General features: G+C 43.4%; 1 protein-coding gene across 14 annotated transcripts; it reads right to left on the bottom strand.

Annotated features, from left to right (window-relative positions):
* Positions 1-231: 231 nt before the first annotated feature.
* Positions 232-14,862, bottom strand: csde1 (cold shock domain containing E1, RNA-binding). 14 transcript variants are annotated; one of them, XM_084679640.1, is made up of 24 exons: positions 14,734-14,862; positions 11,739-12,423; positions 10,580-10,831; positions 9,542-9,724; positions 8,674-8,872; positions 8,272-8,438; positions 7,527-7,613; positions 7,335-7,453; positions 7,104-7,203; positions 6,866-6,994; positions 6,550-6,675; positions 6,160-6,375; positions 5,819-5,959; positions 5,386-5,553; positions 5,102-5,113; positions 4,769-4,786; positions 4,133-4,240; positions 3,730-3,905; positions 3,505-3,617; positions 3,026-3,145; positions 2,730-2,908; positions 2,420-2,583; positions 1,963-2,095; positions 232-1,781 (listed from the first exon to the last, which is right to left on the bottom strand). In XM_084679640.1, exons 3-24 carry the CDS (start codon positions 10,703-10,705, stop codon positions 1,734-1,736), a joined length of 2,832 nt encoding a protein of 943 aa, XP_084535766.1. In that variant the 5' UTR covers positions 10,706-10,831; positions 11,739-12,423; positions 14,734-14,862; the 3' UTR covers positions 232-1,733. The 14 variants fall into 14 exon arrangements, with proteins under 14 accessions (XP_084535766.1, XP_084535776.1, XP_084535777.1 ...); XM_084679650.1 differs by lacking the exon at positions 10,580-10,831; XM_084679651.1 differs by lacking the exons at positions 9,542-9,724; positions 10,580-10,831.
* Between the last annotated feature and the right edge of the window lie 708 nt (positions 14,863-15,570).

The following is a 15,570-nucleotide window of genomic DNA, read 5'->3' as shown; positions in this document are numbered from 1 at the left end:
AGAAGAAGTGTTCAGATGTTACAACGTAGAAGCTTTTTTATAGTTGGGTGCATCTGACCCAGTTGGATGTTATTGTCATTTTGTGTATATATATATATATATATATATATATATATATATATACACACACACACACATATATATATACATATATATACACACACATACATACATATTCATGCAATATAAATCCAGAATCTTTAAGACCTACTAAATAAAGAAAAAAGCAAATTATGATTTTCATAAAACTTTAATTCAATTGTTTCATTCAAGACCATTAACAAAAGTACATTGGAGAGCCCCTGTAAGCAGTTCATCAGAAACCCAGTGATCTCTCCAGAGTTGAAATTTATTCAGACCAACTCCATGAGTGCATAGAGGCACAACAGTTCATCCACCCGTCTCCAGCGTACAATAATAGATATCCTGATCTTTTTAACTTAATTATTTCTAATACTTTGTTACTTTTCCCCCCACTTTAAGTTAAATTGGTTTTTATTGTTATATCTTGATGTTTGAATCTTTCACTAAGAAAAAAAAAGCACACATTACATACAGTATATTTCAACCCACAGGTATTTGGGATGCAGACCAGTATTATTTCTACTAGAAAAAAAAAGCCACCCTAAGATTGTTCTTTATATTTTGGCGGTTGGCAGGGGACAGAGGATACATCTAATTTTTTTTGTCTGTCATTTTTAGGCACCTTATTTTTTATTTCAGTTATCAGTCATTTAGCAGAATTCGAGTTTCAACAGAACAAGAGCAGATGTGCAAGAGAGAAAAAAATATGTATAAAAGAACCGCAGGATGTAAGATGACATTAGAAATTCTGCACCTGGGGAAATTGCTTAATAGGAGCATGTGAATACCAAAAAGGTATTTCAAGACTCCAATATTTGAGAAAATAAATCCCAATCAAAATAATCACTTAACGTTCACATACTGCACAACACACAACACCATGCTTTCACGCTCAGCTCTTGAATAAAGCATTTTAAAACTGCTCAAAAAAACCGAGCAGAGAAATAGCCTGTTAAAGCCCGCACATGAGAAATAGGATCCTCCTTATGGAGGGAACTTTTGCTTTGCTTTATGTGATTTGAAGGAAAGCCTACAGTAGAGGAAACCACTAACAAATACGTTTCATGTCGTTTCCACAAAGGAAGAGAGAGAGAGAAAACAAAGCAGATGGACTGCAGTACATGCCAGCACTCGTACACACACAAATAGATGACAGGTTTCAGGTGCAGAATTCCAGACATAAAAAAAGCAAAAAAACGAGAAAAGAAAAAAAGATTGGGACAAAAATAATAAAATAAGTCACCTCTGATATTGAGAGGCGGGGCTCCTCAAAAGCAAACCCCTCTTTGATGCACCATAACCTCTACCGTTGCTAAAACACCTTGTGCACAACAATCACACACGCACACACACACACACACACACTCAGAAGATTAATTCCCATGTATACTTGACTCAAGTACATCATACACGGGCAGCAGGGAACTAATGGAATGAGAATGTTCCTTGCAGGTGATGGGGACAGGGATAGGGGTTACACATGCCTATTTGTATGCGTGTGTGTGTGTGTGTCTAGTTCTGTATGCAAATATGGGCCTGTGTCAAGAGCACGAGCATGTGATAGCAAAAATTCCTTTCCCATGATTTCGTCCATTATGGGATTACGTTAATAAATCATGGCCACCTTCAGCAGGCGGGGGCTGGCCAGCTCAGTCAATCACTCCAGGTTGCCTCGTCTTCCTCTCCACATTGAAGCCCTGACAACCAAATACAACCACCATTACAAATCACAGATCTGAGCACTTCAAAATGACCTAAAACGTAGATATTTCACAAGTAATTCTTGACTTGATGAAATGACTGGGCACTTTAAAACAGCAGCAGGTCCAGCTGAATGGCTTCACGTGAAGCGCAAGACTCTTTTGTTGTCGGACCTACCTTGGAGTTGTCGGGGCCGCGGGGCTGTCTCACGATGACGAGGCGGGGAGCGCTGGCGTCGTCCAGGGTGATGCTCTTCAGCCGGTTCACCAGCCTATCCGGACGAGGCGTCGCGACCTGTTTCGGCCCCTCACTGCACGGGCAGAGAAACAACACAGGGAGTCAGATGGCTAAGCGGTTAGGGAATCGGGCTATTACTCAGAAGGTTGCCGGTTCGATTCCGGCCGTGAAAAAAATGACGTGTCCTTGGGCAAGGCACTTTACCCTACTTGCCTCTGAATGTCCCTGTACTTACTGTAAGTCTCTCTGGATAAGAGTGTCTGCTAAATGACTAAATGTACAACACGGTTGCAAAATGTTTTAAAAATAAATAAAAGGGGCCCAGGGTGACAATACAAAGATGGCGTCTTGGGTGTTCCTGAGGTAGACAAGCGTGTGGGCCTCCTGAGGTGCTTACCTGACTCTGCGTACGTTGCAGGCACTACACTTCCCTGTGCGCTGGTTGAGGATGACTGAGAACTCCACCTCATCCCCGGTCTGGAGTTCTAGGCCGTCCTGCACCTCTTTCACGTGGAAGAACAGCTTCTTACTCTCACCCACCTCATATGTGATGAAACCAAACTGGGGCAAAAAGGAAAACGCATTAGATTATATATATATATTATTTTTTTTAAGAAGTGAATTAAAGTACTTTAAGGGGGATCAAAACTTGCTTTCAACTAAATTGGCAGTCTAGCCCCAGTTTACACGATGGCAAACTTGTTTACCTGGTCCTTGACGCACTCCACCAAGGCTCTACGCTGGGGTATCACGCTGCAGGCCATCTTCTGCCCCGTGGGGGTCACGGTGCACAACTGGAACTTCACCATCTCTCCTTTCTGCAGACAATCGGCCTTGTTCGCCATGCCGACGATGCCAAAGGGATAATTCTGGCCCTTAGTGCCACCTGGATGGGGTAAAGAGAGGAGAAGAATGTCTAGATCAGAGAAACTGAAGGACATCAATGGATTCACCAGGTTAAGGTTATCAATGTTGGTCAAATACAGAGTCTGTTTATTCTCACCTTCTTCAGTAACCTCAATAAGTCCCTGGTACTCTGTCTGGGAGGGGTCCACACTGCGGAGGGGACGAACCACCTTACCCAGCATCACTGTTGCACCAACATCCTCCCCCACACCATTAACTGTAATAAGAGGCATCAGTCAGTGGAAGATCAGATGACAGGTCATAGGGAAGTTGATACATGGCTAAAAAGAATTGCTTGTGGTGGTGCACAAAAATCAGTTTGACAACAGAAGCCAAAGATCGGCGGGTATCTTTTGGTACCTCACGAGTCGATTAAAAAACTATTCACGATTTTTAAAATTAAAATACACATTTTATAAAATACATAATACAATCTGGCACAAATTACATTACAAAAAAAAATGTTTTTACATGAATCGTTGTGAATCGCTTGAAGACTGAATCAAAATCGATTTTTTTGCCCCCACCCCTAGCGGGTATGCAAGATAAAAGGCCAACGGCAAAACTGATTCATACCTGCGGCCACCTTGGTAACCTTCTCTGCACTGACTTTGTTTCCTTTGCCCTTTGACAAGGTGTATTCCACAGTATCTCCCAGCTCCAGGCTGTCCAAGTCTCCACACATCTCACTGGAACAGACAAACAAAACGATCAACCACCTGACACATCCCTTCACGGTAACCTAGCTACTGCAATCATTGCCAGGCAAACTACAAAGTTAAAATGACTTAAAAGCATTACCTGTAGTGAAAGAAGATCTCTTGATCATGATTTGCGGTCTCGATGAAGCCGAAGTTGTCTTTCAGAGTGGCAACAAATCCTAGCAGTCTCTTGGTGTTAGCTGAACGGTTGAGAATCTTGATGGAGACCGCACTCTGCTGGCCCGTTCTCTTCACCTCATTGATGGAAAACTCCACCTAGTGGACAAAGTCGGATTAACACGAGTTGCTGATGCGCATTGCTCCATCTAAGCAACTGAAGTCAAACATTTTAGATTTGGCACAAACAGGCTAATGTATTTTACACCCCAATCTGTAAACTTTCTTACTCAAAGTTAAATCTTACTTTGCCGATAGAGATCAGGGAGACAGCATGTAAATACTCTGCCTAACAGCAGCAGGGGAATCCTGGGTGAGACGAGTACCTTGTCTCCAGCCTGTGGTTGGCTGGCCCCCTCCAGATCCTTGACGTGATAGGACACCGTCAGCTTCACTCCACAGTCCTCATACCCAATCACGCCCTCCTCGGCTTCCTGTAGGCAACGACAAGACATCAGAACACGATAAGGGGTTTAAAGACCAGACTGACTATCAGATGTGTTAGGGCTGATCTACGTAACACAAACTACCTTGTTGTTTTAGTTGTTGTATCAGTTGGGGCTTATGTAAATGTCAAGGACACAGATACACACTTATTCTGAAAGTGTCACTAATATGAAAAGGGAACTGGCTTGCCATATCAGTGAAAAGGACATCGTAGGGTTGTGTACAAGATAAGTTGCCTTAGTAAGTCATCAGTATATTCAACACCACACATTTCAAATCCTATTAGTACCTCCCCGTTAGCAATAGCTGGTAGTGATGGGTCAGCCAGCAACTCTAAAACTATTGTTAATAAACAACTTTCCAAGTTAATATCTGCATATGTGAACCAGTCCTGACAGGTCAAAGACTGTCGAAACGAGTTTGATCCATAGTCCACATTCCGTTCGTTAATTTGTCAAACTGAACCCATGCACTCAACCTTGGGGCGAGGAGCTCATTCAGACCACACCACTGACCTTCTCTACAACTTTACCCTTTAGAGACAAGAGAACACGCAATTAGGAAAATATCTGAGGGTCTGCTTGAACGCTGAAGTTTTAACCGTTTTATTCAGATAGTTTTAGAATTGGTAAGAATCGCTAATGGGAAGATATGAAAATAATAGAATCAGTGGCTACAAAAGGATTTGAATTTGAGAGTTGCCCTGAAATGCTAATATAAATAGTAGCATGTTCCACATCAGTCTTAAATCCTCCAACCCTGAGAAAATATCTCTCAGTAGAAGTGATGTACATCTTTTAAACATTAACCGGGGGGGGTATGGCATCATGCAAGCCAGAAAAGCCTACCTTGTCTTTTTTCTAATGAAGAGAAGGAGCATAAGGGGAAAGGGTTGAAGGAGAAAGGAAAGAGTAAGATTAGAACTAAAAAAAGTATATGGTAAAAAAAAAACTAAATGCGAGTGAGAATGGTAGTGAGACGCAGGGCGTAAGAGAGGCAGGGCGAGATCCATTCTCAGTTAACTGACATGGGGAATGGATGTGAGAATGACAGGCGACAGATTAGACGATAGAGAGTATGCGGGCATGTGGTGCTGTGATCAAACTGGTGCGTCGGTGGGCTGCCGCCTTACCTTCTCCTTGATCTTGCTGGGACTGCCAGTCTTGTTGGTGACGGCTGCCACAGCCTCTTTCTCCACCACACCCGCGAAGCGCTGCTCAGACTGAGTGTGGAAGGAGACTGTGCCCTTGGGCAGCTTCTTGATGCGCACCGCGTGGTTCCTCTGAGCAGACAGCATGTCCTGAACCCAGAAGAGAGGGGAGGAGTTGGTCATAAGAGACTTATTCAATATTTATTTTTAGATCCAATAGTTCTTTACCCCCCCCCAAAACAATTAAATAAATAAAACGCTGTTGTCATCCTGTGTATCCAAGGACATTAATACATTGGAAATTCAATATCTGCTTCAGTAGCTCTGGAAAATTGACTTTATAAAAAGTAAGATAAGCAAGGAAGGTAATTAAGGAAAAAGGGCAGTTGCAGGTTCAAGTGTTTTTCAGACTTACCGGCACAACAGTGAACTCGACTTCATCAGAGATGTGCAGCTGGCTCTCTTCCAGAACCTCACTGAAGTGGAAGAACATTCTGGCATCCCGGTCCACACACTTGATGAAGCCAAAACCGTCACGCATGGCAGCGATCACACCCTGGGAGAGAGGGAGAGCTAAGGATGAATCCTCACCGATGCCAGGAGAGATACAAGTTTAAAAAACACTCCAGATGCAGTGCTTTGGGCCTCAAGTTTAGCTTGGTTGCACTTTTATTTAAACTGGGGGGGGGGGGAATTACCATCCAGGCACTGGAAAGAAAGCACGACTGACAACTCTTACTGTGGGAAAGGACTCACCATTTCACGGGTCTCCTTGGTGAAGTTGAAGGTGTCGTACAGGATGTCGATGTTGGTGGCCCGCTCCAACTTGTCGCGACGGTCGGTGGAGATGTTGAACTGCACGTGGTCTCCCTCTAGCAGGGTCACCTTAGACTTGGTGTCCTTCTCCCCAAACAGAAGCTCTTTGTCCTGAAAACTGATCCTGGCAGATATGCGGCCCGGTAAGGGATCGTTCTGCAAGGTAGAAAAACTAAAGGTTAACTGCGGTTACTCATCAACGTGGAATGCGGCACCTTGGTTGACGACGTCATCCCATCGTCAATAGGACCATCAGACTCCAAACTCTTCATCACTCATCAATATGAACTTGACAGTTGGTCCATGTGTCAACATTTGTGGCTTGTTTACCTGGTTCTTGTTTGGAACTTTGGGGATGACCTTGGTGACTGTCCCTTCAAACTGTTCAATGCTGATGTCCTCAAAGATGACAGTCCCTTGTGGCAGAAGCCTCACCTCCGTAGCAACCTCCTTCCCCTGACAACGGACAACATGGAGTCTTAGAACGGACATTGGTGTATTTTGGATAGCTACAAGTTATAGAGAAAAGCTAACATATCAGACTGCCACAGATTTTTTTTATTTCAACACTAATATTTTACTTTAATTCTACTTTAATATTTGTTAACTTTGATATCAATCAAACCCCCAATAATCTGGCACCTACATTTCTCTCTTTGATGGTGAACTCCACATCATCCCCAGCCTGCAATGCCTCCAGGTCACCCTTGAACTCGCTATAGTGGAAGAAGATCTCCTTGACCACGTCTGCCCTCTCGATGAATCCAAACGCCTCCTGTCAAACACAGGACGCAGGAGGGTTAGACTCCGGCCGTGCAGGTGACCTCCCCTGGCATGGTCCCACCCAGGGCCCTCTCGGGTACAGGAAGTGAGGTAGGTCTTACCTTGGTGGCACACACCACCCCCTGGCAGCTCATCTGTTTCTTCTTTACCAGGTGGATGTTGTGAGCGCTGACCGCACCGGTGCTGAAACAAACAGAGTCGCTGGAACATGCAGTAGTACGATGTATGAAGATGTCAATGGAACTGTGAAACCCGACATAAGTCGGGGTGCAGGAAGAGATTTAATCCCCCCCCCCCCCACCCTCCTCCTCCAAAATAAAAATATAACTCACTGTTTGTTAGTTTCCATGTGGAAGCTGACTGTGTCTCCGGTGTCCAGGTGGATGTTTCCCTCAACATCTTCTGGGGTGTAGGTCAGGTAGAATACCTCCTGCCAAGGGTGGAATCCATACTTTACATTACATTGACTAACACTCTTTTGACGAAGAATTTCCCTTACTCGCTGTGCCATCTAAGGCTCTTACCCCATTTCTCTCGTAACAGACGCTGCCGGTAGGCACCTGTCCTGGAGCGGATTTGCCATCCAGGTGAGTGGGAATCGCAGAAACAACCTGAAGAACAGGGTTAACCCAGGTGGGGCATATGGTTAAGATTGGCATTGGATGTCGTCAATACACAAACTACGTAACCTGCCAAAGTACTTATCTGGTTCTTGTATTTTTTTTTTAAGTCCCAATTTCACTATACCGTAAGGAAACAGAACAGTTGATTTTCATAGGGAAGAGGTAATTGTGATTTATACATTGAATAAGACAAATTTACAAGAATTTTTTTTTTCACTAAAAATCCCTTGAAAATCAGGCTTTGGGGAATTAAACACTATATATTTTCTATTTGCTGCTTAAACAAACACACCTCCACCCCTGAACACCAACACAAAACATTTATGTCAAGGACAATCCAGCCCATTGTAAATCTCAGAACATGCCATCAGCGCTTGGAAGCAAGTGCGGATCAAAACAGTCACAGAAAAAAAAAAGAGATGTGACTAGGAATATGAAAAGGTCTGTCCTTAATACTGCATCAAGTATGCAATGTAGTAATGACCGTGAACAAAAAAGATTACAAAATAAAAGAAATGAAATGGGTGAACGGATTTACAATGAGCTAGAAGGAAAAACCCCCCCCACATTCAAAACGACAAAAGAGACAGACACTGAGGTGACACGAGACAAGAACAGAACCAAAAGTAAAATGGTGTTCCTTAACTGGATGAATATAACCATGCAGCACAGTAAAGGGAGAGGCGTGCGATTCTCGCCCCACCTGGCCCGAGATGCGTTCTTCTGACAGCACTTCTGGTTTGATCTTAAGCAGCTTCACTGCTATGGGTTTACCAGTGCGCCTGTCAGAGGACACCTCAAACTCCACATCATCTGGGGGGGGGGGACAGGAAGGAAGTTACATGTGAGGAAGTTTGATCCAGGTAAGATCTACATTTTCTTTTCATTTTTTTCGCAGTGAGTTCTGGGGGAGAGGGGCGGTTCTTGATTCGTCCCCTACAGGCTTCACATTCCAGAGGTAAGGGCAAGGCAGCCGGTTCTCAACTGACTCAAGGGTGGAACCAACTGGAGCGCGCGTGTGTGTGTGCGTGTTCTGCTCTGCTCTCACCTCCTATCTTGAGCTCCAACAGGTTCCCGTTGTACTGGGAGCAGTGGAAGAACAGGCGCGCCTGCCGTTCAGAGCACTGGATGAAGCCGTAGGACGTAAGCAGCTTCTCCACCACCCCCGTCTCCCTAATGGCTGCGGTTGTACCGTTGGCATACGCAGTATGCCCGTTGCTATGGAGCATGCCCGGGTCAAAACTCATCTGTAGGGGGAGAAAGTAAACAGTTTAAGTCTTAACCAACGTGAGCCAAGCGTCAAAAGCGGTCCTTGATATCTGATGACGGCGTGAAACCAGAAAAAAACCACAAAAAACAAGTATGAGTATGGGTGTTAATGTACACGTTCTGACGGTTCTCTGCAATAAAACCCTTGTTACCAAGTACCCATAACACCTTACAAAATCACACACACGCGCAATCTGAATCACACGACAAACTCAAACGTCTTTCTGGCATTATCTGTTGGGTGGAATAGAGCGGAACAGAATAGGGTTTTCCTGTGGATTCAGACCATTCAGTACCAATAAAAGGCCACTGGGCTCATTTCTAGTGGGCTCGAGAGAATTATCCCATTCCATTCACAATATTACAATCAGTACATTTTTGTCCACAATACTCCAAAAATCCAGAAAGTTAGGCAAAAACATGCAGTCTTGACTTGGACTGTCATCAAAGCCAATCCGGCACCAACATAGTCAGCTGATCATTTATAACTGAATTTGTACATCTTCGGTTGGGGTTTGTAAGAAAAAAAGGAACCGCAAACTATTAACTCATGCAGTTAACTCCAGGTAAACGGACTGCAACCGTGACAGTTACAGCTCTCGAGTTGCTTTAGTTATGCTACAGGCACACACCGCATGCCAACTTACTGATCTCTGATACAAGGGGGTCCGTTTGTGTTTTTTACCGGCTGGGTTTGGGCGGCTGGACAAGGAGGAGCAGCGAGGTATGGGCATGGCGGAGGTGGAGGGGGCAGGGGCTGTGTTGCGCCCCTGCGGAGGTTCCGAGTGGCCTCTCTCCATTTTAGACATTGGAGTTTGGACTGGGAGGCACTGTAGGAATAGGGCCGCACCACCATTTTCAAATAGCTTGACACCCTTGAGTTGTTTTTTTGACCCCACTGTTATATCATTAAATATATGTTTCCAAGCACAACTACAAGAACAACATGACATTGTTACAAAACAAGGTGGAAAGCATCCTGTGTCCTTGAAAGAGAAACAAATGCCATGATTTTTTTATACTTCCAAGACCAGACATTGGTTCGCATTTGACATATCTAAAGCAGACCTGACTGAAGAAAGTCAATTGGATCAAAAAGTGGAAGACAACTTAACACTTCACTGCAAGGGAACGGTGTTCCTTGACCATAGATACCTGAGGTGCAGTTAAATCATAGAGAAGAAATGAGCAGAGGTCAAACCATGCTGATGAAGATGGGAGGTTAAATTGAAGGACTTCAGTAATAAAATGAAGGTTATATGAAGGGTTCCAGAGCAGCCTCAGCTGTTAGGTCCTTTGCTGACCTCTTGATACACCAGGTGGCTCAAGATCCATTATCCTTCTAGACCGGATAGCTATCAAATGTTTGAAACAAATCTGAATTGCGGTAGTAGACTCCAGTTAGATTACATTTTCCTCAAAAGGTAAATTTTCATTTATATAAAAAAAAAAGTTTTTGGGGTGAATCTTTGGAAAGCCAAATGAAAGACTTAAAAACATAACTCCCGAATCCCCAACAAATCTTAAACACCCTACACCTGCAACACTGCACCTACGCAGAGGCTGGTCTCTGAGCCCACAGGGGAATGGAGAGTTTAGGCCAGTCAGAGCAGAGAGATTCAGGGCAAGGTGGTGGGAGGATGGGTGTTCGATGGGGGAAGGAAGTGGAAGGGGTTGGAACTTACGGATCGGCCGTACGGTGACAGGCTGAGCCCGACTGGTGGGGGGCTGCTCAGGTCAGCACTAACGAACGCGGTGGGCGGAGACGCAGGCAAGGTAAACTCGACAAAGCCTTTCCAAGGGCTGCCCATATTTTTCCATAAACTCAGACCCGACTCCAACTCTGGTTGTACCTGATAACTGGTACGTCTCAAACTTTTTATTTATCTTTTTTTTTTGTGTGGTTCTACCGCCCAATGATACACACCACCGGACGTCTGCAAAGGGTGAGAGAGGAAAGGGATGAGATCAAAAAGGAGAGGCATAAACAGCCAGTGAGCAAGGCATCACTCACAGGGCTGTGGGAATCTCTAGGGAACAACAGGTAGGAGACTATAGGGAAAATGTGGTGCAGGATAAAGACAAAAGGAAGGGCACTAAAGACAATTCCCTTAAACCGATGATGATTCCCCTCAAATTGTAGGATCTCTGTGACGCGGTTGGAAAAAAGCCAATTAATGTAGATATAAGTAATTCAGGTTTATCAATCGTAGAACATTCCGGAAATCCAATGAAGGCTTAGAGCTAAAAACAACTAGGCTATCTGTATTTACCTTAACGCAAGTAATTTTGTCATCAATGCCGCTATGCCAATAACACTAAACAAACAAGAAACCCTCTTCTTGCCATATTACTTAAAACTGATGAGGCACTTGTTAAAATAGTGTATATTGGCGTGAGCAGGGTTGTTTAGTCAAGCAAAAGCTTTTCGAACTTCAGTGGGTTATTTGTGTAAATAAACGAGGGGAAAAATGTCCAGAGTGCGTTGGCTCTTCTATGACCGCACAGCAGGGAACCAGAGCCAATGAGTGTGACCCTTTCCCAATTCTAAACATCTGATCTTGGATTCCCAGAAAATGAAGCCTGTTCAAAGAAATTTTCGTTTCACCTTAAATCACATAAAAACGCATACCATTGGTTACAATCAATGTCTATTCGTCATTTTGCATGCCCTTGAATTGGACAAATGTATTTTTCCATTATATTAAGTAACTACTGTAAATACATCTGTCTGACAGAAAATCAATGATTTAAGTTAAGCAGTTCGTTCCAGCAGGAATGCAGACAAAGTTGTACCCTGAAAATGGTTATAAAAAACAAACAAACAAAAGAAAAGGGGCCTACCTTGATTTGATGTCTTGAAACTTGCAGTTGTCAGGGACGTGATGATAATGCTGATGCGGCAGGCCTTCTCTTCACACACAGCTTTGTGTTACACGTTTCTGGCACAAGTACTACAGATGTATAATAGAGTTGCATAAAGCAACGAAAAAAAACAGTGAGGAGAGAAAAAAAACTAGAGCAAAAAGGCAAAATGCAGGTGCAAAAACACTGCAACAAAATGAGCAGAGCGAGAGGGGAGAGTAAAGAGATGGGGAGACAGTTGGGGAACTGAAGGGGGGAAAAAACTAGCAGATAGCAGCCCTCTCCGCACCCCGGGGTGAGTCGGTGGTGCAGTGAGGATGAAGAGGGCTGGAAGCAGCGTTGGGACGTGTGCTTTGTCAAAGCTGTTGAGTAGGCACAAACTTCTGGTTTCAGATCAGATATTATCTTCTCAGTTTTACAACGTTGGCATAGGATTGCTTCTCTTGCGCGCGTTTCAATTGGGTAGCCGTGTCTCGTCTTCGGTTGTTTCGTTGGTTGCTTCAGTGTTTTTTTTCCCTAGAAGTGATGTTTTTTCCTTTTGTCTTGTTCAAAGTTGCAACTTCGCTTGTTTTGGGATGTTTCTCTGATTTGTTTCGTTGTTGTGATCTGAACTTGAAGAAGCAGTTGCGGATGGTACAAAAATTCTGTTCTGTTTCACTTCATACTGTTGAGGAAGAGAAATTCCATTAGTCAAAAACCATTTGCACATCGGTGTTTAATACATTGATCATATTCTACTCGGAAAGTGGAATTTATACCATTAGCCAGTCCAAGTTTGTTTAGAGCCAATACTGAACTGCATTTGCTTGAACTGACAGTCCAAGTATGTGCTCCGACATTTTAAGGGATTCACTAGCATGTCAATAAAAAGACCTATACCCTTTCTACATAAATGACCAGTAGGTGAGGCCAGTGCACCAGACCCCTGAGCGATTTCATTTTTGGTGAATCTGACAAGAGATTCTTCTTCTTCAACCTCATGGACCTAAAAATAGTCTTTCCTCAGTTGCCTGTTTAGAGTCTATGATGCCAGCTGACTACATGAACCCCTGTCTCTGTCTGTACTAGAGCAACATGCCCCTGCATTCCTCTGGTTGGGCTGATATTTATGTCAGTGTCTGACCAGGGATGTTACTTTAAATCAGAAACAATGGATTTTAACGTTGCACTGACCTAACACACAAATACTCAGCATTTGTTAGAGTAAGAGCAATAGTAAATCGATGGTTGTTCCAAAAAAAGAAAAAAATGTTTCCAGAGTTATGATCTAAATGTTGTTGGTGGTGAGTACTGACCTCAATGTTGCAGTATGAAAACAAGCTGGCAAACAAGGGTGACATGTAACCCAAGACATGCAACCTAATCTGGTATGGCTGTGTGGCAACGAGCATTCCAAATGGTTTCAGTGTTTAAAATAAGGTGAAAGTGTTCAGAATAACACAGATCATATCTCATTTCTGGGAGTGGAAGGGACCTTTAAAGCTACTTGGCACTGAGGCTCGAGTTGTTTACTGGGAGAACGCACACATTGCAGGTGCATGTCTGAGTGTCGTTGTTAAACTGTCAACCCTTCAACAAATCACGGCATTTCTGGGAACCGATATGTACCAAATGTGACAGAAACTACACAAATGAACCAACCTTTGTTAGAAGCAGCGGTGAAGAAACCTTTTCGAACACGTGATAGTAGTCTTCAAACGCAAGTGACGCAGTCACATTACACCCTTGTCCACCCACTGAACCACTGACAGTGATTGGCCGTTTCAGCTCTGAATAACTGGAATTCACATCAGCTGGTACAATGCTGATGGAAGCGATCTTACTCGTTGATGGTGAATTGATACACACACGACTCCTTGGACTGAAGGCCTTATTATACCGCAGGCTCGGTTCAACTCTCCGTGATAACTACAAACCAATATTTTTTTTTAAAGTGACATTGTCCAAAATAAATATTCTATTACGTGCATTTCGAATGTTGTTTTAATGTACATGTTTAAGTTAGGTCGTCTAACTGCTACCCTACGCAATCATGTCTAGGACCATACCATGCCCTAGGCCTGGGCTTGCGATGGGCTACCATGTGATTTCAGATTCTGGCCACCATGCTCAATACAACAAACGCTAGTACACGACGTGGCCTATCTTATTTCCTACTCCTAGTTGTCTGTAACAAGCACCGCCGCTCAGTGCCTGCCTGCAAACGCAGATTTAGCCATCCAACGTGAAGACATATCCTGAGCAGCCAGTGAAACTCAACTTTGTGAAGATTAGCTAATCTCAAATGTCATATTAGGTGTCAAGGGATTTTTAGGTTAGTTTAAGAGATTGAAGTCTGAACATTTTCATTACAACCAGGCAGGACAAATACGCTATATACAAAAATAGCAGCGACAAACGTCGCTAAAATAATGACAAGAAAGACGCCAGCGGACCTTATGTCCGTAGCTAGCCAGGCCGGCTAGTTGAGAAGGGAACAACAAAGAAAAACTGCGACTGATGGCTAGTCTAGCTAAGCCCGCTAGCACAGCTAGCTTGTTAGCGAGCTACTATTTGAGCTCGTGCATGCAGTTGACGTGGTTCGTGGTGGGTCATTAATAACCTGTTGTGTTAATCCTTTTACATTTAACGGGGATGTAATTAGTTCATACAAGGCAGAGCCCGTGCACATATACGATTGGACAAATTGACATAAAAACAAATAAATTGTTGTCGTTCCAGACAATATTAGCCAACCGGTCGGTGCGTTAGCTACATGGTTAGCTCGGAAGCTAGCTTTGGTAGGATTTTAGATGAAGCCAAGGAAATAATAGCCTACCACTGCCCCCGCCCTGGCCTAATCTTGAGAAGGACATAATTGCCTCACGGAATCACTTACAAACGCCTGTAAACTTTGATATGTCATATAAGGTCTTATACTTGTCCTAAAATATTTAGAATATACTTTTAAATCTGATTTTTTTTATAAACTTACCCCAACAGCTTTCAGCACTGTCACCAGCGCCGCCAGAAGCAGCACGGCACATTACGTAGTGAGTGGAATGGAGTACTACCGCGATATTTCCACTGACAGTGCTCACATAAACCCGGAGGCAGGACGACTAGTTGGAATGTAGGGCTGTGTTCAAGAGCAAAACGTTAGGGTCATATATGGGTCCGATTACAGAAAGATGTGAGAAGGTTTGTGGTTGATGAAAGTTGTGTTGTATGTATTTAGACACGTTGGACTTTTCTTATTTAGATGAACCCTGTTTTAGTAGTTCTCTTATCCAAAATCAACTAGGCCTACATATAAGTTGAATAGTTCCTTGGTTCATGCTAGGTTGAATATCTCCTACATTGTTTATCCAAATATCCAAATCACACAGTCCATTATCAAACAAGATTGATGATTGAGTTGGTTTCCAAAGAATCAGAAACATTTCACATTGCCTCTGAAATCTGAAGAACATTATAATTAATAAAGATAAAATAAAGTAATGTCACAGAGGTTTCACACAAGTCCATGATAGAACTGAACTGCACTCAAACCAATCCTTAACTCTCAAAGAAAAGGAAAAACTCGGAAAATGGAAGAGACCTTGAGAGGAGCAGTTCTGTGTTAAATAGGGTTTAGGCTGGGTAACGTTGCAATCTGAAAACGTTTTTGTTGTTGTTGCTAAATCCGGTAGTGATGTAAGAGGGTACGTATCCGTCACGATACCAGAGAATGTCTAATATAGAGAGAACTGCCACTCTCTGGAAACTTCCGGGTTCTGAACTGGTTGAAATTCCATGTGAAGGCGCTAACGAGCGAGTGCAGAATGAATGG

Source organism: Hypomesus nipponensis, chromosome 18 (genome assembly GCF_054491055.1).
Source record: "Hypomesus nipponensis isolate SF chromosome 18, ASM5449105v1, whole genome shotgun sequence".
Lineage (NCBI taxonomy): Eukaryota > Metazoa > Chordata > Actinopteri > Osmeriformes > Osmeridae > Hypomesus > Hypomesus nipponensis.
The sequence above is the reverse complement of the archived record's forward strand: the minus strand, read 5'-3'. Positions and strand labels throughout refer to the sequence as shown.